Below are 25,424 nucleotides of genomic sequence, written 5' to 3'. Positions count from 1 at the left end.
TGCTTGCTCCCCGGCGACTCCACGCACTCCAGCGTATGGCACTCATGATCGCCTCCAGCGCTCCACAGTCTTCATCCTCGGTGCCGACATCGATCGTGCACCACAACTTCCGCGCGCCCAGCTTCACCTTCATCAGCACCTCCCATTCGTCGTAGTTTCTACAGGTGAGGAGTGGCAGTTGGCCCACCAACCTACCGCATAGTCCTCTGCACCACGACCTCCCGTCGCACCAACGACTGGGACCTTCGTGGTAGGGTGCCGGGCGGAATCTTGTTCTCGTCTCCACCCGCACCGTCTGCCATTGCCGGCGATCACCGTGGCTCCGATACCACTTGTTGGGATCGAGGCAGCCTGCACAGGTGAGCGGCAGCTCACACACACACACACAACACCTTTGGATGGAGATAGAAGAGGGAGTGAGTACAGAACACACCACAAGTGAGCACACGCACAACAAGTGCAGGAATTGAAATGCTCTTTCATTTCCAAGCATTTAGTGATATATACAACTCTTACCTACCACCTACAAGGTACACTAGTACCACAACTTCTACTATAGCCACTACTTGCTACAGCTACATACTACTGGGCTCAGATCAGCCACTACTTGGCACTATTGTCATGCTGCTACAGTAGATATAGGACAGCAAAGTTTGACCTATTGCCTAACCCCTGCTGTAGCAAAAGATCAGAAGAATGCAGCAGATTATCTTACAAACCTGACAGAACAAATATATTGTCGAGTTACACCCAAATCCTCAGCCCTATAATTACATGAAGCATGTGTTCTAGGTATAGGCCTGTTGTGAAACTCATAGGTTATGGCAAACTAGCTTGAAGCATCATCCATGAAACCAGCATAGCATGCTGGATGTGAACTCTTTGTCTATGTAATTTGCAGATATCTTGTGTACTGGACAAACTTAAACCTAATTCAGCCCAGTGTGTTGCCGGGCAATTGAACTTCAGATACAGAATAACTTATAGACTGTCACCGGCTTGTTTGGTTGGGGGTAATTGAAAGCAGGGAATAGGACTTTGGAGATAGGTGTTTAGAAATCCTTTGTTTGTTTCATGCGAATGGGAGTTTGGGTGGGAAGGGGAAAGGGAGTTTAGAGGACCAACTGCCACTAATCAATTCCCTAGGGGAGGGGTGATAATTGGGTGGGAATTGTGTTCTTAATAAAAGAACAATAGATACTCACCGTCCATCATGATTTCTCTTTTAATTTTCCCCTGAAAACCTCCACACCAAACAGGGGATATGACTTCCCTCTTAAATTCCCTTTCTTATTTCCCTCCACGAACCAAACAAGGGATTGGGACTAAGAGTCAATTTTCCACCTTAACTCTATCAACTCCTATCACTAAATCCCATGCCTCTTCCCACCTAGTTGCCAAACACACCAGTAGGTATCACATAAAACAGATTGGATAGAGCAACACACATCTCATAGCAGTTTGCTAAATTGTTATCCCAACAGAACTAATCAAACAGAAAAATTAAAATCTAAGGCTTCCAAAACATGACAATTGGCCATATTAAATATTTCACAGGCAATCTAGCTGTAGTACTGCACATATGAATAAGAGTGAACTGCAAACCTTGTAAAGGTGGAGTATCCTCTGCCTGTATTCTCTGTGCCTTTGCACCTGTATGAAGATACTTGACATGAGAGCCTTAGTAGCAAGCTAATTTACGATAAGGTAGTAAAATGAAATGATCTCCATGAAAATTTAGTGATGTTAAAATTCTTGGGAACAAAACTGAACTGAAAAGAAAGCCATAAACAGCACAATGATGTACTGTACATCTCATATCCTCCCTCCGTTTCACTGCATACCATAGGCACTAATCAAGGAAGTATGGATTCCAGAAAGAAAATAATACGAAATGACCATACAAACTCCTATTAACATGATATAACAACCTCTCTTCTTCCAAGGCATTTAATCAGGGCTATGGACTGGAAATATTGTAATGAATCGTATTCTCCTGAGGCCATGGAGAAACATAGTGAAAGGCAGTGTTTTAATTATGACATTTTCAAGAGTCAAAATACACCTCTGTTAACACTAGCAGCATGACCTCAGTCACCACAAGCCCACCAAATCATAGTTGCCAGATTCAGGGTTGACCTCACTTTTCCAAAACCCTGGGATACTGTTCTGAATCAAGGGCTGAAGACGACGGGGGTAAACATAGCCATTCCAACAGGTTATCGCCATTCTTTGTAAATGGAAAGGTGCACCAACATAGAATGGGGTAAAAGAAAGGTGCACCAACATAGAATGGGGTTTCAGGCACCAACATAGAATGGGGTAAGAGAAAGGTCAGGCTAACCTAACCATGCTTTGTAAATGGAGAGGACAATGGTAAACAGTGTTAACAAAGCGCAGATGGCAAAACATCACCGAAAGAGCACGGAAGGCGCACTTCACTGGCGGAGCGAGAATGGTAGAGGACCTCATCAGTGGAGTGCCAAGGAAAGAGAAAACCATGGGCAACCAATTTTGCTGCCCACAACCGATTTGTTGGTTGTTGCCAGCAGCACTAATTTGTATGGAAGCATAGAGAGAACAAGGGAGGAAGGAGATGGGGACAGCTGTTTGCATCAGCCCGATACCTTCATAAAGTTGTAGGTTTTGGGCACCATAGGTGATTTTGGCAGCCTAGTTAATCTTTTCTTTTCTTTTCCTTTTTTTCTTTGCTTTTATTACTTTGGATCTCAATGACCCACGCCATCTGCCTAGGCACTCAGAATAATCAGCATCACTCGTTCAAAACAAACCCTTTCAAGCTTAGAACAAGCTTCCTCGACAGCCACGATCAAATGTTCCTTCAACCCTAACTAGTTCAAAACAAACCCTTTCGAGCTTAGAACAACATTCCTAGACAGCCACGATCAAAATGTCTTTCAACCCTAACCAAGATTTTTACTTAAATATGTTCCCAGTTACACTAGGCATCGAAGCTGCCCATCTCCAAACTAAAAGTCTCTGATTGCTCGTCAGTGCCACACCCTAGGCCCCTGCCAATTTGCCAAACTATCTCCTTGCAGACCAAACCCAGTCTTAACCCAACCCATGACCCAAATTGCCACTTTCCTCAAAAAAGTTGACGCTAGTCGGCTAGTGCGACCGGCACTAACATTGAAGCAAAATCCAAATGTATTGAAACTTAAAGTGATTTGCCAAAATAGTTATTCAAGTGCCGCTCAGGACCCTAGCAAAGCCAAACTTCTTATAACAATAAAAATAATACAAAAAAAAAACATTTGCGCGAATCCTGCAATGCTGTACATCAGCACGTGACTGAGAGGAATCGAAAGCCAGACCTTGTTACGCTCGCCCTGGGGCCAGTAGCGCGCGAGAATGTCCCGCATGAAGTGTAGCTTGACATCACGGTCGGCATCGAGGAGGCTGGGTGGGAGATGCCGCTCGAGTGCGCTGTACACGGCCGGCGCGTACTCGCCGCGCACGTCGCTGTAGTTCTGCGGCTTGTGCTCCGCATTTGGGTTAAGCCGCAACCGCCGGTCCGCGTATGGCGCCGCCGTCGCCGCTGGCCGACCGGCTGGCCGCGACGGTTGAGACGGCGCAACGCCGTTTCCGTTCCCCATCGCCACCTGTACCTCGTCCCGTCGATCCGCCGGGCCGTCCAGAGCCATGGGCACTGTTGCTGGTCTCACAGCATCGAGCCGTTAAGGGCTAGGTTTTAGGTGAACGATTTGGGGCAAGCTTAGGGTTCCGGGACGAGCGGTTATCGTCGTTTCACGGACTAGGCAAGAGGTGGGTTTTTTTTTTTTTCCTTCTCCAGACTCACTTTGCTTTGCTCTATCAAACAAATAGAGAATCCCTATCAGCATGGACCACAATCCAAACAAATTACCACTGAAACTTAAAAGTGTCTCAACATGGTCACGGGTATCTGTTGTCAAAAATGTTCATTTTGTGAAGTTATCAAAATGTGGAACGGATTTCATCATTGCGTTCCTCTCGTCGGAACGGTCAAAAAAATACATATATGGAACGTCTAATTCGAAGTCCGGATGAAGAAGTTATGCCCTCGAAAAGATGCCTCGTTGTCGGGAGTTCCGATCAAGTTGGGACTCCGATTGTCGAAAGTTCCGACGGGTGTCGGGACTTCCGGGAAGCCTGTAGAAATCTGCTCAGGGTATCTGGGGTTATCCATATGTCGGAAGTTCCGACCCAAGTCGGAACTTCCGACATACCTAACAGAAAAATCCTGTTCGGATCTGACCTTTTGGATTCCGATCCGAACTGTTCCAAACTCGTGGGAAACTTAGAAAATAAGGCTTAGAGAGGTTTTCTACTAGGATAATACCACCCCCTCTATATATATGAGATAATCATGGTCGATTGAGTTTCATCTATCCAATCGTCAAACAAATCAATCTACTACCTCTACTTCAACCCTTTTGCTCTCTTCTCCAACCTCCATGTTGTTCATCCCTTGATCCGACGACTAGGGATGGAGCCCTAGGCTTGTCGATCGACCTAGGGCAACCCGATGACATCCTTGCCCTGACGGGGTCCCTCCGGAGCAAGAGCTTCGACGGTTTTCTTTGCTAGTTTGCCTGAAAACTAGCCAGTTCTTTGTCACGTAAGCACGTTGGTGATCCTTTGGTGGTTTGCTGGTAAACCTCTCCGTTCTTCACCATGAAAGAGTGACATCCTCGCTGCGTTCTTCGGTCTATAGCAGTTCGGACGTCCAAGGCCCTATTAGTGTTGGATTCGGATCACTTCCGATGTCAACACACTTTTTGGCGATTCTGCTGGGGACGATTAGGTTCGGCTATCTCTTATAACCGATCTCTCTGACATAGCCTTACTCCTTGTTGATCTATCTTCTTGAGCTCGCCATTACCATTGCATCTGGCCCAAAAGGCCTGATCGCATCTGGTTTTGACCTCTTGTGATCTTGTTTGCGATTTTCGCAACAAGTTGCGCTGGCTTATCGAAAAATTTAGCAAGGCGGTCAAGTTATAAATCATGAAGTACCAAGTTGTTGCATCATAATATTACTACAATCACCATGAGGTACAACTTGCAAATGCATCTTATGATCCTAATAGTTATTTTGCAAGTTCTATGAGCTCTCATGTTGGTGTTGCTAGCTGTAATGATACTAGATATGTTACATCGGCTAATACTTTTGTTAATTCTCCTCATCATACACATCATAATTATGAATATTCTGGTCAAGAGCCGATGCATGTTGTAAATTCTTCGAGTTTTGATGCTACTAGCAACATACAATACGTAAATTGTTATTCATCAGCTATAAATTCACAATATGTGATTCCACCATAAGACATGCCGATGAATGAGAGAATTGGCTATAATAATGCTAATTATTTAGCCAGTTGCTCTGAAAATTCAGCACCATATGCCAATCTTCCTATTCATAATTCGGCTCCATATGTTACTCCCAACTCGAGCCGAATTAATGAAAATGCAGCAAAGTGTTTAAGTGCTGATACTTATGATTTGGACTTCACGTGTTACTAGTAACCATAGCCTGAATCAACGAAAATTTAGCACCTTATACAAAGATCAATGCTCATAATTCGGCTTTGTATTTTGCTCATGACCATAGCTGAATTAGTGAAATTTTAGCAAGGCATTCGAGTGCTAAAACTCGTGATTCGGCTCCACATATTGCTAATAATTATAGTCGAATCAATAAAAATTCAGCAATGTGTGCACTTGCAAACAATCATGATTCGGCTTTATTTGTTGCTCTCAAATCAAGCTGAATCGATGAAGATTTAGCCCATGCTAGAAATCCATATGGTTCCTCTAAATGGAAGGTGTCCACTTATCATAGACCGTACCCATTATGCCTATGATTACTTGAAAACTCCTAATGGTTGGTGGGTACCTAATTTTTATGAATTTAGTGGTGAAGATGATAAAACCACTATGGAACATATTAGCATATATCTCTCACAGCTGGGTTTTGTCCGGTAAAGTAAGACTATATGAGACTGCGAAATTTTCCTTTATCTCTCACTGGTATTGCCTTTGTATGGTTTACATCTTTATCGCGATGTACTATTAGTTCATGGTCTCAATTAGAGGAAGCAATTCTATGAATATTTTAGAAAGACTAATGAGAAAAGGATGATCACAGTTGAGTCATCGATTAAAAGAGGATTGCTAGTGGGCATAAAAAAATAATTGATTCGAATATAAGCAAAGGTTCAGGCTATAAAAGCCGAACAATACAATATTCTTTCCGAATCAATCACATCTCAAAAAATAAGTCTTACTATAAAAAACATGGAAAACGCCAGAAACCAGGTAGACTTGATTTTTCTGGAGTTAAAGGGATTGTACACTTATCTAGTGATTACCGCATCATTGATGGAGATCAAGCCCCTACAAGCAACAAAGGAGGGATGCCTTCCTACTCAGAATCGGCTGAGCTGACTTCAAAGTTAGCTAAGCCGATTGCTGTCTGCCCTGAGTCGACTAGGCTGATTGTCCTCTGCCGCCTTCCCTGAGTCGGCTAGGCCTACTTCCCTAGTCGGCCAAGCCGACTACCCCTGCTAGTGCCCAAGTTGGCCTAGCTGACTTCCAGTCAGCGAAGCTAACTTTCTTGGTCTCGGCAGCTGCCAATGCATCTTCGGATGATTCGGCACCTGTTGTTGATCATTCTCTAGAGATGAAGAGCAACATCATGCAAAATCAAGGATGTGCACTTTTTCAACATGATCAACAAGGTAGAAAACATAAATATTTTGCTTCAAATTCTAATCTGGTCATACTATTTCAATTTCTACATCTATTAGAGATATCTTTGCTAATTATTGTAATAGACCGATTAAGAATAGCAATTTATTTGTTGATGATGAAATAAATTCAGATTCTATCGGCCAAGACATTGTTCCATATGGCAAGGCTGATAGTGGTAATTCGTCAAAGCTAAAGCTTCCTATAAGCAATTGCAAAGGTGTGACCGAATGGATTGATAATAAATCTGATCCATTCGTTTGCCTAGCTTTAAAGCTGACTCCACAAAAGAATCGGCTAAAGAAATCAAAGTACACCTTTCGACTTTACTTTTTGTGATCATGTCTTTGATGTCTTGCTCAAGAATAATTTTATTAGAATAATTGATCACAATGCTCTGTCATCTGTTAAAAATTTAGAAGAGCTTACATATTACAAATGACACAATTCTTCTAATCATAATACCTCTAGTTGCAATATGTTTCGTCCGAGTGATCCAATCAGCCATTAATAAAGGACGATTGAGATTTTCTGAAGCTCAACACATAGACCAATTAGATTCAATTGATCTTGATGGCAAACAGGTTTTGAATCGGCTTGCATTAGCCGATTCACTCAAAGCTCAAAGCTTGAACGCTCAAGAGAGAGATGTAGGAGCCCTCAAGTGAAGGCAAGGTTGTTTGTTGATGAATTGCAAATAGAAGATATTGCCAAAGGATAGCAAAGTTATCATAGTTCTAGAAGACATTAGGGGATAGCTGAAATCTCTCCAACCAAAACAAAAGATGATTGATCTTATTAAGCAAGGGGAATCGACTAAGGATCCTCCTTTAGAGCATGTCTATCAATATGGGGAGAAGGAGGATGCTCGTAAAGCTAATGGAGGTAAAGGTCATGACAAACAAAGAAGGAAAAGGCCGAAACTCAGCTTCAAGGAACTTCAAGCTAAATATGAGAAGATAGGAGAAGCAAATATCACCAATCGTCCAAAGAAAGTCCATTCATCAAAATTTCCTCCAAAGCAGCAAGTCTCCAGAGTGAAATCGGCAAGGAGATAAACCGCACGCAGCAGTAACATATTCTCTTTTTATGCAGCCAATTCCCATATCGTCTGGACCATAACCCACATATTTTTATCCTTATTCATCTTGGGGCTGGTTTGATGAAGAGGCACATGTTTCACCATATTTATGGTCAAAATATGTAGAGTATGCAGCTCATAGACATTCAAAGAGATCATCATCTTATAAAGACCTATTTTAATCAAAATCGATCTGGAGCTCAACCAAAGAAGAAGGTGGTAAAACAAGTTTATCGTGTGAAGTATGATGGCCGAAAGAAGGAAAGTTCAGATCTGAATTCAACTATTAAAAAGCCGATTACAATGCTAAAAATTTGGCTATTGATGGCAAAGAAGTGGCAAAATCATCTATTGATATTGTATATGCCAAATCTGAACAAAAGAAGGTGGGAGTGCCAAAAATCAAAAAAGATTTGCCGCTATCCAAAACAGAAATAAAACTAATATGCTCAATCAGTTTACTAAAGTGGCAAGAGAAGAAGTTATAGAAGCTTAGTGTAGAGAAGCTAAAAGGAAAAGGCTTGGCATGGATTCCTAAAGGAAGTATTCAAGCCTAGAAGGATGATGTTCAAGCAAGTGGTGCAACAAAAAGAAAGGAGAGGAGATTCAAGAAACAATTGCTAAGTTGGAGGTTTGCTACCAAATCATCAAAATCATTGGTCATGGCATCATCCATACTCTCTGCCTATGGCTATATGGAATTCATCCCCTGGTATGCATGGTTATCCCTTAGCTCCTTATTTTGATCCTTGGTGTGGATCTTTATGTTATGGAGGGTTGCCAAATATTATGTTTCAGGCTATGCATATTTATGTGGATGAATTCATATGGCCTGATATTTTGATATCGCCCTTAGTATAAAATATAGTCAATGAATGCTTGCAACCATCGTGCTATTAGAAAGCCCCCATGGAATTTACTTTGATGGCCTTAAGGCCCAGGGGGAATGATATATGCATTTTGATTTACTTCATGGATGTAACAATATGATTAGTCAGCTTGCAAATAAGACCAAGATGTTGGCATAATCATTATTTCTCATAATGGTGCTATTAGAGACATCTAGCCGATTAAAATTATATCTGCACCAACATTTGAGCCGAATGTGAAGTTTTCTTATTCAGCTTGGCCATATTGCAATCCATGGGGTATAACATGTTGAAGCTTATGGTGATTCCTTGCTAGTGGTACAACAAGTTGCTAGTGAATTTCAATGTTTAGAAGGGTCACTAAGAACTTGTCTTGATGCTTGCCTTGATATTATTGACTATTTTATCAAATTCTGAATTCAGTATATTTCGAGGCATCAAAATCAAAAGGCCAACATGTTAGCTCAACAAGCATCTGGCTATGATTTCCATATTCAAGAATAGCCGATGCATGAAGATTTCAATTTTTCCTATGTAGGTACAAACCAGTCGGCTAAGCCGACTGATCAAGTCGGCTTAGCCGACTACTCTTCTATTGTGGCCAAGTTGGCTAAGCTGACTGCCCTAGTCGGCCAAGTCTGATACCTCCAAATCAGGCTAAGCCTATCGGACCCTGTTGGCTCAGCCGACTCCCCTATGACCAGCCTAGGTCAATTCGCACGAGAAGCTATCAAATCAGCCCAATATAACTTCTAGTGATGTTGGGGCCTGATTTAGAAGATTGGAGGACTCCCTTGTTGAGATATCTATGTGATCCAAGTGCCAAAATTGATAAAAATGTTCGGCGGAGCAGTTTTCAAATATGTATTGCATAATGATGAGCTCTATCAAAGAACCGTCGAAGATTTACTGCTTAAGTGCTTGGGATCAGATCAGGCAAGAGTGGCTATGGGAGAAGTCCATGAAGGCATCTATGGTATACATCAATCAACCCCAAAGATGAAGTGGTTATTGCATAGAGCTGGTTTCTATTGGCCTACTATGATGGCCGATTATTTTCAGCTACTACAAAGGTTGCGAAGAGTGCCAGAAGTTTAAAAATATTCAGCATGTGTCTGCTGTTGTGCTTCATCCTATCATCAAACCATGGCCTTTTCGTGGTTGGGGGCTAGACTTCATTGGCCAAATATATTCCCCATCTTCAAAGGGACACCGATTTGTGTTAGTTGCTATGGATTACTTTACTAAGTGGACCGAGGGAGTTCCTTTGAAGAATATGACACACAAGGAAGTAATTGAGTTCATTACTGAGCATATTATTCATAGATTTGGCATCCCTCAAACATTAACTATAGATCAAGGGACATTCGTTTGTGTCCAAAGAGGTGAGGGAATTTGCCGAATTATATAAGATCAAGTTGCTCAATTCATCTCCATACTATGCTCAAGCTAATGGCCAAGCTGAGTCTAGTAATAAGACTTTGATCAAGTTCATCAAAAAGAAAATTAAGGAGAATCTAAGAAGATGGCATGAAGTTTTGTCTGAGGCTCTATGGACACATTGCATTTTAAGGCATGGTGCTATAAAAGTTACTCCTTTTGAGTTAGTATATGGTCAAGAAGCCATGTTGCCTATCGAAGTGAATTTGGATGCATACAGGCTCTCTAAACAAAATAATTTATTAGCTATTGTGTATCATGATTTGATGATAGATAACATCGATGAGGTGACTGATATGAGATTAAAGGCTCTCAAGGAAATAGAGAAAGATAAAGCTCGAGTTGCCAAAGGATACAATAAGAAAGTCAGGAGCAAATCCTTCCAAGTAGGAGAATTAGTGTGGAAAACCATACTACCAATTGGATCAAAGAGCAATCAGTTTGGCAAGTGATCACCGAATTGGGAAGGTCCTTACAAAGTGGTCAAAGTTATATTCAGAAATTCATATGTGCTAGAGATATTGCAAGGTGAACGTCTGATGAGAGCATTCAGTGGGAGGTACTTGAAAGGGTACTTTCCAAATGTTTGGCAAGAAGCCTAAGTGCTCTCCAAATAATGACCGATACATGTATCGCCCTTAGAAAAATAGCTGATGTATACATCGCCCTTAGTCACTAAGCAGCCGATGAGATGGGTATCATCGTTGTTTGGTTTTGAATAAGTGTTTTCAGGTTCACTGCATCATTCACATAAAAACAAGGGGGCATATGTTGACAACAAAAAATGTCCATTTTGTGAAGTTGTCAAAATGTGAAATGGACTTCACCTATTGTGTTCCTCTCATCAAAATGGTAAAAAAACATATATGGAATGTCTAATTCAAAGTCCGGATGAAGAAGTTATGCCCTCTAAAAGATGCCTCAGTTGTTGGGAAGTTCCGACCCAAGTCGGGACTTCTGACTGTCGAAAGTTCTAATGGGTGTCGGGACTTCCAAGAAGCCTATAGAAATCTGCTCGAGTGTCTGGGGTTATCCTCTATGTCGGAAGTTCCTACAAAAGTCAGAAGTTCCGACTATCGGGAGTTCCGACGGGTGTCGGGACTTCCAGAAAGCCTAACAGAAAATCCTTGTTTGGATCTGGCCTTTTGGATTCCGATCCTGAACTGTTCCAAACTCGTAGGGAAACTTGGAAAATAAGGTTTGGAGAGGTTTTCTACTAGGATAAGACCACCCCTCTCTATATATATGAGAGGATCATGGCCGATTGAGTTCTCATCTATCTAATCGTTAAACAAATCAATCTACTACCTCTACTCTAACCCTTTTGCCCTCTTCTCCAATCCTCATGATGTTCATCCCTTGATTCGACGACCAAGGATGGAGCCCTAGGCTTGTCGGTCCGACCTAGGGCAACCCAATGATGTCCTTGCCCTGATGGGTCCCTCTCGGGTGAGAGCTTCGATGATTTCTTTGCTAGTTTGCCTAAAAACTAGCCGGTTCTTCATCATGTAAGCATGTTGGTTATCCTTTGGTGGTTTGCTTGTAAACCTCTCTATTCTTCACCACGAAAGAGTGACATCCTCGTTGTGTTCTTTCGGTCCATAGCGGCCCTGGGCGTCCAAGGCCTTATTGGTGTTTGATTCAGATCACTTCCGACGTCAATAGTATGACCAACAAGTTATAAACATCATAGGCGTGTTGAAAGCCAAATGGCGTAAGAAAACATCGAGCGAAATACATGAGGAAGACGACGAGTCATGCGAGCCACCTCCAGTCAGCTTAACCAACCCTGCCTACCCAAGTTAGCTTAGCCCTCCTAGCTGGATGAAGCACCTGCCTAGGCCCACAAAAGTCAGCTTAACCGACTTCCCCTATAGTACCGAACCAATTCATTTCTAGATCAATTTTTGGCATGTGTTTTAATGTGAAAAACTTGGAGAACATATTTTGGACTTGTTTCCAATTGAGATAAGACCACTGTCCCTCTATATACAAGGATTACAGTCGATTGAGGATCCCAATTTTCAATCATCAAAAAATCAATCTACTACACTCTTTGCTTCTTTTCCAACCCGTCCTGCTATTCATCGTGCCTCTCAACAATATTCATGCAGCATTCTAGGTGGCCTTGCTAGTCCTTGTAACACCCCAGTGTTAAGCTTTGAAATGGGCACCTGCATTTCATGAGCACAACCATTCATGAAAATGAGCATTTGAAATTTCATCTCATTCTTATACATTATCACATGAAATGTTGATTTTATATATACGTTTATGCTTGCAATCATGTATGACCAATGTATAAGATGGTTGTGAGGTCATGAAAACACCTTAGACACATCTAGGATGGTAAATGGAACAATGTTTATATTCATGACATGGGCCAATTTTGCTGCTAAGTGTTGGTTTCATTTGAAATACCATTTTCATGATACTAGTTTGACCAAAGTTGAACAATAGCTTAGAGAGTTTGCATGGCTATGTGACCTAAATAAAAGTTGTAGTTCTTGTCATGGGTAACAAACTTTATTGAAGGGTTATGAGCTAATTCAATGTCTAACATGGTCAAATAGAGCTCACAAGTATCAACAAAATGTTGTTTTGTAACTTAAGAAATTTTCTAAGTGTTGAAACTGTTTTTAGTTTCAAAGTACCTCACTTTAGAGCAATATAGCTTGTAAACCAGTGAGAATTAGAAGATGGTTCCTAAAGCAAAGTTGGAGATCTCATGTAGCTCTACAATTATTATTAAGGAAGTTTTTGCTAAATCGCCACTGGATTAGGAGTTACGGGTACATGAACTTGCACTATTAGTCGTCGGTGGCAGGCCTGAAACCGGCCGAGGCAAGCGCGGTGTCGTGGCCGACCGGCCATAGACCATGGCCACCACTGCGGTGTACACATGTTAGGGTTAGGCCACATAGTGGCCAGGCACGCGCTGAAGAGGCCACCGAGCATCCCTACCCTCACCCACGCCCTCACTCTCTTTGTCTCGCTCGCTCTCGCGCTCACTGAGCGGAACCACAGCGCCATCATCACCGCCACACCTTCACTAGAGTTCATTCACTGCTACCACTGTGCCATTGTTCAATAGCTCATGCATGTAGCTCCACCACCACCTCCTCCACCTTGCCGACCAACTAGCACCACCATTCGAGCAAGGGTAAGGCCGCATTACGTGTCGCCGTCGTTGCCATGGCCACGGAGCGCTGTCAAGCTTCGAGCTCACCATGGCCAGTCTTATCCATCGCTTCTCCTACCTCTTTATTCCTGGTTTCATCATCACCTTAGGCCATAGATGCTCACATCATCGTTGTTTAACTGCTACCGCTGCTGTCACACGAGAACGCATGCCATCGCCATGCACGTCCGCCATGGCTACAAGCACGCGCTCGCCGCCGTCGAATTCACCGGCCATCCTTAGCCTACTCTAGTACCCATTACCATGTTGCCTAGAGGTGTTGCACCTTCCTCGATGATGGAGACCTACCTTCAGCTACCATCTTGTCGGAACGGTGACACCACCACCGTGCTCTGTGCACCACCGTGCCGCCATGCACGTGGCCGAAGCTGACCGCCGCTTCACCATATGGCTTGATCCGCACCATAGAGCTCTGCTAAGGTTCATAGATGTCGTAGATGTGCTCGCCTAGCCATGTCAGTTGCCGAGGATGGGTAGAGCACCACCAGTGCACTGCCATGCTCGTCGATGAGCTAGCTTCGGTGATCCTCTAAGCAAACCAAGGGTACCTATAGGTGCGGAATAGGATGGGGAACATGTTGGTGTCGACCTCGACGCCGGCGACCTCGCCGTTGATGAGCTCTTTGCAAGTCAAGCCATGCCTCTATTCTGTGTCGCTGACATGTGGGTCCCAGTTGACTCATGGGCCCCAGTTGTCAATCAGTTTTTGAATTGTTGTCTGGATTTATTTTCATAGATTTGAATGCAAACTTTAAAAATTCATATCTAGAGCTAGGAGTGTTAAAATGGGGTGAACCAAATTTTGTTGATTTCATCTTGAAGTGTACTATTTGATAAAAATATGAAATCTACTTTTTAGGGTAAATTTTCTAGGAGAATTAAATTGAGCAAGATAAGTGCTTTTAAAGTAGTTTATATCTTGTAAAATGCATAACTTGAGCTAGGAAGGTGATCAAATTATGATTCAAATTTTGCTGGTCTTATGTTGACATGCTCTAGCTAGGCAAAATACTAAACCTATAATAAGCATACTTGAAAATATGGTCTTCCTATTTAATCCTAATTAATTGCTAGTTTCTAGTGAAATTAATTAGAGTAAAAATACCTAACATATGATCATACAAATTTTTACACAGTATTCTTATGCTAGGAGGAAAGTAAAAGAATATTAAATCTATTGTTTAACACTTTTCACTATGCTAAACTATTTTTGCTAAAATAAGCCTATATAACTTGTCATTTTTATAGAGGTAGCTACAGTTATCGAAATAGCAAGAGATTTGTACAGTAGACTATTAAGGTCATTTGTAGTCTATTGTAATTTCTCAGAATTTATTAAGAATGGAAATATTTATCCTTTAAATCATCTTATTATCTAAGGAAATTAATAAATGAATATAAATAAATTAGTTATGCTTAACCATGATGTTTTCTATGGTTCTTGTGATGGATATGATCTATTAGTGCTATTAGTTAGGCTTAGAAGTAATTGGTTGTATGCAACTAGTTAATTATTGCCTTATAATTCAACTAGGTTGGCTGCATGTATAGTTTTTGTTGTGGTGATGATTTCATGATGATAATAATCTTTTCTGTAAAGATGGTTAATAACAAAGTTATAGATAACTTACTGATCTACCTTATGTTCAATATTCATAGTCATAGGCCCTATGGTTTAAGAACTATTGCTGTTAGAAGTCTGCTATCAGAAATGCTTGCTCTATAGACAGATATGAATGATTGAATTGTTTGACTTAGATAACTACTGAATCATATTAAGATAATTAAAATAAAGTTGTAGGCAATTTCCTAAGATTTCCGAAATATCCACAACCATATTATTTGGATGTGTATAACTCCAGTTATGATCAAAACAAGTGGCTATTGTCTTGTAGTCCAAAAAATGATTTACATAAGTGCTTGTTTAAGTTACTAGAAAAGAGATATGCACCTACTCAGTAAAATAAGATACAACTTGTTATCACCTTAATGCAATGCTATTGAAAACACTTATGAGGATGCATTCATCACATAATATCATATTATACCTATCAGCATATATGCATTCGTGATATCTTATTTTATGCTCATGCATATAGGATCGTCCGAAGAGATTACCCTTTTGGAGTTCAACGAATAAGAAGAGGAGGATCAATAGGAGACGCCTCAGGACGTAGCTCCAGGAGAAGAGGGGCAAAATCTTGAGGACCTCCCTGAGCACCCGAATCACCGGCCAACCTCTTTCCTTAAAGGCAAGCCTCGGAGCATTTTAAGCCTCCCATGTTTTATAAAATCTCACTTGAGTCCTTTTATGTTTGATGTATTAGGTTATAAAGTTGATTGGAAAGACTTGATGCATAAAACTACCTTATCCAGTTACATATACCTTTAACCCTGTGTAGGTCTAGGATCAAATATATGCTTAGCCATGCTTAGACCGGTAGAAGTCGGGTGATTTCCTGTCACCTGCGAGATATAGGTGAATACCAAAGCATGGTTGGCTATATTTTCTATTATGGAAAAGAACAATGGGGTAATGTAAATGGAGGCCATGTGGAGTCTATGTGTAGGTTGACTCATGTGATTCCGCTTTATGCTGATTAAGGACCATACCATTGTTGGCGCTTCTGACAAGATTGAACGCATGCCTCTTGCTTAGCTGGCTAGAAAACTCATTCTAACCATGAAGCTGAGTAGCTCAACTCAGGCCAGGCCCTATTCTATAAAAGTGCACAATCTAGATGGTAGTAAGGATGTGTGGGGAGCCAGACATGAGCTTAAGGGCAGGCTGGGCCTTAACGTCCTGGCAACTGGTCCTCCCTGATTGTGCGGTGCTGGGCGAACCCACGAAATATGGACCTAAGTTATACCAAAGGTGACCTAAGGTGACTATTGATCTGGTCTGCCTAGGTTTATGTTAGGAATAAATTCTCAGCTGGTTGAAATCGATTCGAATCACCGTCTCTCTCGGACAGTGAGAAACTTGGCTAGTCACAACATCATAGTAACTGTGTTATGAAATGATGGTTATAATGAACATAGAATTACTACACCGACTATGGTTACTACTGTATGCTACTAAATGATATACCACATGTTTGGCATAAGCTAGTTGCTAATCTAGAAATAAATAGCTATAATTAACTTGATGACCGAATTACAACTGTATACTTGAATTGGTAAGCTTTTTATGTAAAATGTTGTTAAGCTAGCTCCACTTATAAAAGCCTTGCATAATTTCTTAGAGACACTTTATTTTTGGTTTATGATGGGTAAGTCAAGCTGAGTACCTTCTCATACTTAGGGTTTTTTTCTCATTGTTGTAGATGGTACAGTTTATCATGGCTATTGCAAAAACTGCTTCTGTCTTGCCGTGGATGAGGAGTGAGCCCTAGGCAGGCATCTCTTATTATTCCTTCTTATATGCTTTTGTGGAAGTGTGATCGGGGGCTGGCACTATGTTTAAACAATGTTGCAGATGTAGGTTTTCAAACTTTTAATTTGCTTCTGCTACTATTTTACTTGAACTTGGTTTGTAATAACCTAAATTCATACTCTGATGAATAAACTGTATTTGTGAACTTTATGTAACGTGTGATATGTATGTTGAATCATGTATGATCTTGATTGTATGTTGATGGTTAATTAAGACCCTTCATGGTACTTGATGGACTACTGGATTTATATGGGCTCAAGTATGACAGTGCGACCGCTTGTGGGCTGTCACTGTACTTGTGCTCTTAGAAATTGGTCAGTTTTGCTACAGCTGGCATCAGAGCAAGGTTCAACATTAATTGCCACATATGTATTTAAAACAAAGGTTTTTGTTTTCCAAAACTAGCTTCTAGTCACTTATAGCTATATATATAGGTCTTTAAAACCTAGAGTTTGAATCTAAAGTATGCCAGGGATCACTTTCCTTTATGCCTAGTTAAGGACTTTAGGTGGCTAATTAAGTACTAACTTGGGGGTTTTCCATTTTGTCATCCATACGATGTGCTATTGTATGGATGTCATTCACTTGAGTGGTAATGTATAGATCAAATGCCTCTATGCCCAAGGTAAGATGCCACTCATCATCATAGTGGCATGACCGCAAGATGTGAGCGTGTGGTCTATGGGGAGAGTTAGCTTTGATACTGAAGTGTATATATGCCTCATATATATACAGAAGTATTTAATTATGGGTTAGCTTTGATACGGAAGTATATATATGGGTATATATATATGAAAGTATTTAGCTTGCAATCTAGAGCCCAAATTTACATTCTACATATATAATTGTGGGGTTAGGCTAAATGAAATTCTTGTGCAGGTACACTAACAGCAAAACATGTGGCCCGGCTAGCTATGTTATATATAAGAGAACATATATATGCCACCTGTGTATGCAGTTAGAAGTTTTAATTTTTCCTAAGTTTGTGAGGACGTACATGAACACACATGCATCATGATAAATCATTATTTCATACTTGCATTGTTCCTCCCCTTATAAGTCTATCCATTATGACCTTGTCTCACTGAGAGTTGCACCATGTTATTGGTACAGATGGCAGCACTGGCTGGAAGTGAGAATTTCATGTTGATGTTTGGTACCCCTGCCCTATTTTGGAGGGTCTTGCATTATACGGGGTATTACAAACCATCCCTCTATTACTAAAATGAAGTATACCTGGAGGGACAACCATGGTACGAAGTATAGCTAACCATACCAGCTTATAACCAAGCACCCTTCTGGCAGGAATGGAGGGTAGAATCTGAAGGAAGAACTTCTTAGGAGGCTGCCCAAGTAGTGGCTTTTGAGGTGCTAAGTCAGATATGTCAGCAGCACGGGGATGAGCTTACCAGTAGTGTCGCTGGTACTTTTCCTTGGGTGGATCCATCCACAGCAGTATGGGCACAGCGCAACAACAATGCATTGATCTAAGACTGGGATGAGAGGGTAGACAGTTCAAGTCCTGCTATGAGTGCAATGTTTGTAGTGATGAAGATGTTCTATACTCATCAGGACACCAGTGACTTCTAGGAGGAGTCCTATACCACTTGTATGGATACGCAAGCACAAAAAGGCAGGGAGTGAGGCTCGATGGGAAATTGATCAAGCTTATGTAGCATTGGGAAATCTCCACACCCAAATGGAGCAAGTTGATTAGCAGAGAGTTGCCACCCAAGAGGCAAGAGCAGATGATCAGGTAGTGCTAGCAAGACTATGGGAGTAGCTAGCGGCCAGCCCGTGTTGAGGCGCTCACAGCAATGCGCTAGCGGATCCTAGCAAACAACCAGTGCAGCTATGGTAGAAGTAGAACTGAGTTAGGACCCAAGCCTTGAGCGTATAGCAGGACCAGTGTCAAGAGGGACTTACGCCAAGCAGCTTGCACAAACCCAGAACATGGTGGTTGATCTTCAGCATGAGGTGCATTTTTTAAACAATCGACTGCACCCGATCCTTGATGAGGAAGAAGAAGATCTAGAGATGTTGGTCGAAGATGACGATTGGGAGGAAGAAGAAGTGGAGCTAGAGGATGAGGATGAGGCTATCTCTGACCTCGACATTAAACACACTAAAGATTAGAGTCACCTAGTGACTAGTTAAAGTGCTAGATGTATCCCTGTTATTCATGTAATGGACTTGTAGCTTGAAGTTCAGTATTCAGTGATTTGACTTTCGTGTAATATTGACACTTTGCATGTTGTTTCACTATGGGTTGAACTTTAATGAAATTCCAGTTTTATTTTACTGGTGGATTATGACATGCATGTTAGCGCGCTGCAAGCACGATAAGTGATCAAATTGTTGATGTCATGTTGCAAGAATGAATTATTATGCCTCTATTTTATTGTATGAATTTAAGATTATCTCTAGTAATTTCAGTTTGGCATGATTAGATAATTCATCTACAATTTCTTGACATAATCTAATAATCACTTATTGTTGCAACTTTGTAGATGACTCGCACTCGCGCTGGAGCAGGCACCAGCCAAGGTGGCAACGACGGTGACTTACCACCACCGCCATCACCATCTGTGAATGAATTCTTCGCACAATTCTTGGGTAGTTAGAGAACAATGGAGGATACATTGCAGCCTCATTACGTAGAACACTGCTCACGCCTGTCAGCAACATCAAGGGCCTGAGCCAAATCAATAGAGCTCTTTCAAGGATTTCCAAGACACTAAGCCTCCTAGTCTTCAAGGTGGCCGAAGAACCACTCTAGGCAGATGAATCGCTTAACACAATCGAGCAAAAGTTCCTATCAACTGCAAGGATTGGCCGAGATATGGTGGATCCATTTCTTGTCCTCTCTACCTGCCAACTCATAGGTCACATGGAAGCAGTTCAAACTAGCCTTTAGGGGACATCACATTCCCCTAGGGCTAATGCACATGAAAGCAGTCGAGTTCATGCGACTCACACAAGGGACCAAGACCCTTACTGAGTACATGCATGCCTTCAACAATTTATCCGGTTATGCCCTAGGGTTCAGTCGATACGGAGAAAAAGAAGATAGAAAGCTTTAAGAGAGGCCTTGGCACTAAGCTAATGAAGACTATGGTCAACTCAAGGTGTACCACATATAATGAGTTAATTAGTGATGCCTTGACCCTAGGAGAACCAGAACAATTTGCATGCAGTAGCGAAGGGCCTGCAAAAGAGCAGGTAAGGTAGGTGCCCTCGGGATCATCCCAGTCCAGAGCTCTAATGGTAGCTAGGCCATAGTTTCATCCACCAGCGCTTAAGTTTTGGTCTCCTCCGCCAAAAGCTCAAGCTAATCGCCCTAGAAGACATTTCGTAGGTCAGTTCACCATTGCCCTACCCAAGGAAAATAGGGGACAAGGAAGCTCAGTAGGACCAAGGAGCAATTAGCCATGCTTCAACTATAATCAGTTGGGCCATTAGGCCAATGAGTGCCCCCATCCCAAGAAGAATAGCAATCAGAAATAGGCAAATCCAAAAGCATGTCCTAGATACGTGCATTACATAGCTGTTGAAGAAGTTCATGTGGGAGAAGTTATCATCAGTCGGTATGTTTCTTGTTAACAAACATCCCACCATTGTTTTATTTGATTTTGGAGCTTCTCATTCATTTATGAGCCAAGCATTTGCATCTAAATATGATCAAAAAATAATTGAGGTAAACAAGGGTGGTTATAGTATAAGTTCAGCTAGGGCTACCATCTCTACAAATTAGATAGTTAGAGATGTGCTCATCTCTATACAAGAGAGGGAGTACATAGTGGATCTAATAGTATTGCCCAGATTAGGCATAGAAGTGATCTTAGGCATGAAATCATGAGTGACCATGGAGTTCTCATTGACAATAGCACTAGGACAATTATGTTGAGAGAACCAAAGGGAGGTAATGCTTTTCTAGTACCACTTTCTTGAAGTTTTGATCTCCAAAACTTGTCTTGTGCTATCCTAAGCCACTACCCTTTATGATATTCTAGTGATTTGTGAGTTTTCCTGATGTATTTCCTAGATGAGTTGCCTAGGTTTACCGCCTTATAAGGATGTGGAGTTTAAGATTGAGTTAGTGCTAGGTATGGCACCTATCTCAAGAAGACCCTATAGGATGCCACCAAATGAGTTAGCTGAACATAAAATTTAGTTACAAGAACTATTGGATAAAGGTCTCATTCAACCTAGTTTGTCTCCATGGAGATGTCTAGCTTTATTTGTAAAGAAGGACAAGTCCTTGAGAATGTGTGTGGATTATATGTCGCTTAATGCTATGACCATTAAGAACAAGTATCCTTTGCCTCGTATCGATATCTTTTTCGATCAGTTGGCAAAAGCATAGGTATTATCTAATATTGACTTGAGGTCAGGCTATCATCAGATTAAGATCAGGCCAGAGAATATACCTAAAATAGCTTTCTCCACTAGGTACGGACTTGTACGAGTGTTTGGTCATGTCTTTTAGACTGACAAATGATCCTACCTACTTCATGTACTTGATGAATTCGGTATTCATGCTCGAGCTCGACAAGTTCATGGTTGTGTTTATTGATGATATCTTGATTTACTCAGAGAATGAGGTAGGCCATGCAGAGCATCTGAGAGTTGTTTTATCCAGATTGAGGGAGCATAAGTTATATGCCAAATTCAGCAAGTGTGAATTCTGGTTGAGCAAAGTACCTTTCTTAGGTCACATCTTATCTAAAGATGGAATTTCTATAGACCCATCTAAAGTACAAGAGGTTATGGATTGGAAGGCCCCTGACTTTGGTTCATGAAATTTGGAGTTTTCTAGGGTTAGCAGGCTACTATCATTGTTTTATTCCTAATTTTTCCAAGATAGCTAAGCCCATGACCAGACTACTTTTGAAGGATGAAAAGTTTAGTTGGATGCTAGAGTGTGAAGCTACTTTTCACACCCTATGAACATTGCTAACTATAGCTCCTATTCTAGCACAACCCAACATTGAAAAGCCTTTCGATGTGTTATGTGATGCATCGGGTATAGGTGTGGGGTGTATGCTCATGTAGGAAAGTCGATTTATTACCTATGCTTCTTAGTAGTTGAGAAAGTATGAAGTCAATTATCCTACGCATGATTTAGATCTTGCAATAGTTGTTCCTGCATTGAAGATATGGAGACATTACTTATTGGGAAACATATGTCACATATATATTGACCACAAAAGTCTCAAATATATCTTCACTCAACCTGAGCTGAACATGAGGCCGCGAAGATGGTTAGAGCTAATTAAGGACTATAATTTGGAAGTGCACTACCATCCGAGAAAAGCCAATGTTGTAGTAGATGCACTTAGTCGAAAATCTCATTGCAACACTTTGGAAGCCTTGTTGGAAGATGGATTTAATTTGTTCCATCCTATGGTGCTACACAATATCATTATCAGTTGCTCACTTGAGAGCAAAATTATAGAACTGTAGAAGACAGATATATGTGTATTTCACATTAAGAGAAAGATGAAAGAACCAGAAACCAAGCATTTTCGGTTGGATGAGAGAGGTGTGCTATGGTTTGAGGACCGACTTATGGTACCTGAAAGATCAGTGAGCTTAGAAATCAAATTTTAGATGAAGCTCATTCATCCAAGTTGTCTATCCATCTGGATAGTAGCAAAATGTATCAAGATTTGAAAACCTATTTTTGGTGGACCAAGATGAAGAAAGAGATCACCGCCTATGTCGCTAGGTGTGACAATTGCAGTAGAGTCAAAGCCATTCATTTGAAATCTTCTGGATTACTTCAACCGTTGTCTATTACAGGTTGGAAATGGGAGGAAATAAGTATGGACTTTATTATAGGCCTCCTGCTGACACAACAAGGTCATGATTCCATATGGGTAATTGAAGATCACTTCACCAAGTCAGCTCATTTTGTACCAGTTAACACAAGGTATCTAGCTGGGAAGTACTGCTGAGCTATACATTTCTTAGATCATGAGACTACATGGAGTACTAAGGACCATAATCTCAGATCAAGGGACCACAATTTATAGCTTATTTTTGGGAACACTTGCACCAGGCTTTGGGAACTAAACTAATTAGAAGTTCAACATATCACCCACAAACATCAGGGACAGATCGAGCGAGTGAACCAGATCTTAGAAGATATGTTGAGAGCTTATTTTATATCTTCCAAAGATTCATGGGAGAAGTGGCTACCTTTAGCCGAGTTCTCCTACAATAATAGTTATCAAGCGAGCATCAAGATGGCTTCCTTTTGAAGCCTTGTACTGGTCAGAAATGTAGAACTCCCTTAAATTGTATTGAGCCTGAATAAAGAAGATATTTTGGCATTGACTTTGTCACCGAAGCAAAAGAGTATGTATGCATTATCCAACAACATATGAAAGCAGTCCAGTCAAGATAAAAGAGTTATGCTGATAAAAGAAGAAGACCACTAACTTTTAATGTGGGAGATTATGTGTACTTAAAGTGTCACCTATGAAAGGAGTGTAGAGATTTGGAGTAAAAAGAAAGCTTGCTGCCTAGATATGTAGGGCCATACAAGATTATTGAATGGAAAGGAAATATCGCCTATAAGTTACAACTTCCTCTAGAGACGAGTATGATATTTGATGTCTTCCATGTTTCTCAGTTGAAAAGATGTCTTCACATATATGAAGAAGCCATTGCACCCACCAACATTAAGCTCCAATCGGATTTGACCTATGAAGAGAAACCAATATGAATGCTAGAAGAAATGGAAAGGGTAACACGGAGCAAGGTCATTAAGTTCTATAAGGTGGTGTGGAATAACCACAGTGAATAAGATGCCACATGGGAACGGGACGATTATTTACTTGAGGTTTATCCCGCCTTTTTATGAGGAATGGTAGGTCTTTCAAATCTCGGGACGAGATTCCTATAAGGGAGAGGGGCTATAACACCCCTAGGCACCTGCATTTCATGTGCACAAACATCATTCAAGCATTCATGAACATGAGCATATGAAATTTCATCTCTTTCTTATACATTATCACATGAAATGTTGATTTTATATATACGTTTATGCTTGCAATCATGTATGACCAATGTATGAGATGGTTGTGAGGTCATGAAAACACCTTAGACACATTTAGGATGGTAAATGGAACAATATTTGTATTCATGACATGGGCCAATTTTGCTTCTAAGTGTTGGTTTAATTTGAAATACCATTTTCATTATACTAGATTGACCAAAGTTGAACAATAGCTTAGAGTGTTTGCATGGCTATGTGACATAAATAAAAGTTGTGGTTATTATCATGGGTAACAAACTTTATTTAAGGGTCATGAGCTAATTCAGTGTCTAACATAGTCAAATAGAGCTCACATGTATAAACAAAATGTTGTTTTGTGACTTAAGAAATTTTCTAAGTGTTGAAACTGTTTTTAGTTTTCAAAGTACCTCACTTTAGAGCAATGTAGTTTGTAAACCTAGTGAGAATTAGATGATGGTTCCTAAAGCAAAGTTAGAGATCTCACGTAGCTCTACAATTGTTATTAAGGAAGTTTTTGCTAAATTGCAACAGGTTTAGGAGTTATAGGTACATGAACTTGCGCTGTCTATCATAGGTGGTAGGCCTGAAATCGGCTAGGGTAGCACGGCGTCGTGGCTGATAGGCCACAGACCATGGCTGCTACGTCGCGTACATGTGCTGGGGTACCTGTAGGTGTGGAATAGGATGGGGAACATGTTGGTGCCGACCTCATCGCCGGCTGATGAGCTCTTTGCCGGTCAAGCTGCGCCTCTGTTCTGTGTCGCTGACATGCGGGTCACATTAACTCACGGGCCCCAGCTGTCAATCGGTTTTTGAATTATTGTCTAGATTTATTTTCATAGATTTGAATGTAAACTTTAAAAATTCATATATGTAGCTAGGAGTGTCGAAATGGGGTGAACCAAATTTTGTTGGTTTCATCTTGAAGTGTACTATTTGATAAAAATATAAATCTACTGTTTAGGGTATTTTTTTCTAGGAGAATTAAACTGAGCAAGATAAATGCTTTTAAAGTAGTTTATATCTTGTAAAATACATAACTTGAGCTAGGAAGGTGATAAAATTGTGATTCAAATTTTGCTGGTCTTGTGTTGACATGCTCTAGCTAGGAAAATACTAAACCTATAGTAAATATACTTGAAATATAGTCTTCCTATTTAATCCTAATTAATTGCTAGTTTCTAGTGAAATTGATTGGGGTAAAAATACCTAACATATGATCATACAAATTTTTGCACAGTATTTTTATGCTAGGAGAAAAGTAAGAAAAATATTAAATCTATTGTAGAGGTAGATACACTTATCCAAATGGACATGAAATTTGTATAGTGGACTATTAGGATCATTTGTAGTCTACTGTAATTTTCTCAGAATTTATTAAGCAATGGAAATATTTATCCTATAAATCACCTTATTATATTAGGAAATTAATAAATGAATATAAATAAATTAGTTATGTTTAACCATGATGTTTTTTGTGGTAGCTTAGTGATGCATATGATCTATTGATGTTATTAGTTAGGCTTATAAGTAATTGGTTGTATGCAACTAGTAAATTATTGCCTTATAATTCAACTAGGTTGGCTACATGTATAGTTTCTATTGTGGTG

General features: G+C 40.7%; 1 protein-coding gene across 1 annotated transcript; it reads right to left on the bottom strand.

Annotated features, from left to right (window-relative positions):
- Positions 1–1,536: 1,536 nt before the first annotated feature.
- LOC136533455 (2-oxoglutarate and iron-dependent oxygenase domain-containing protein CP2-like) lies at positions 1,537–3,801 on the bottom strand. The gene is made up of 2 exons (XM_066526003.1): positions 3,339–3,801; positions 1,537–1,653 (listed from the first exon to the last, which is right to left on the bottom strand). Exons 1-2 carry the CDS (start codon positions 3,666–3,668, stop codon positions 1,552–1,554), a joined length of 432 nt encoding a protein of 143 aa, XP_066382100.1. The 5' UTR covers positions 3,669–3,801; the 3' UTR covers positions 1,537–1,551.
- Between the last annotated feature and the right edge of the window lie 21,623 nt (positions 3,802–25,424).

This window comes from Miscanthus floridulus, unplaced genomic scaffold, assembly GCF_019320115.1.
Source record: "Miscanthus floridulus cultivar M001 unplaced genomic scaffold, ASM1932011v1 fs_888_1_2, whole genome shotgun sequence".
NCBI classification, from domain to species: Eukaryota; Viridiplantae; Streptophyta; class Magnoliopsida; order Poales; family Poaceae; genus Miscanthus; species Miscanthus floridulus.
This window is presented reverse-complemented; position numbering and strand designations above follow the sequence as displayed.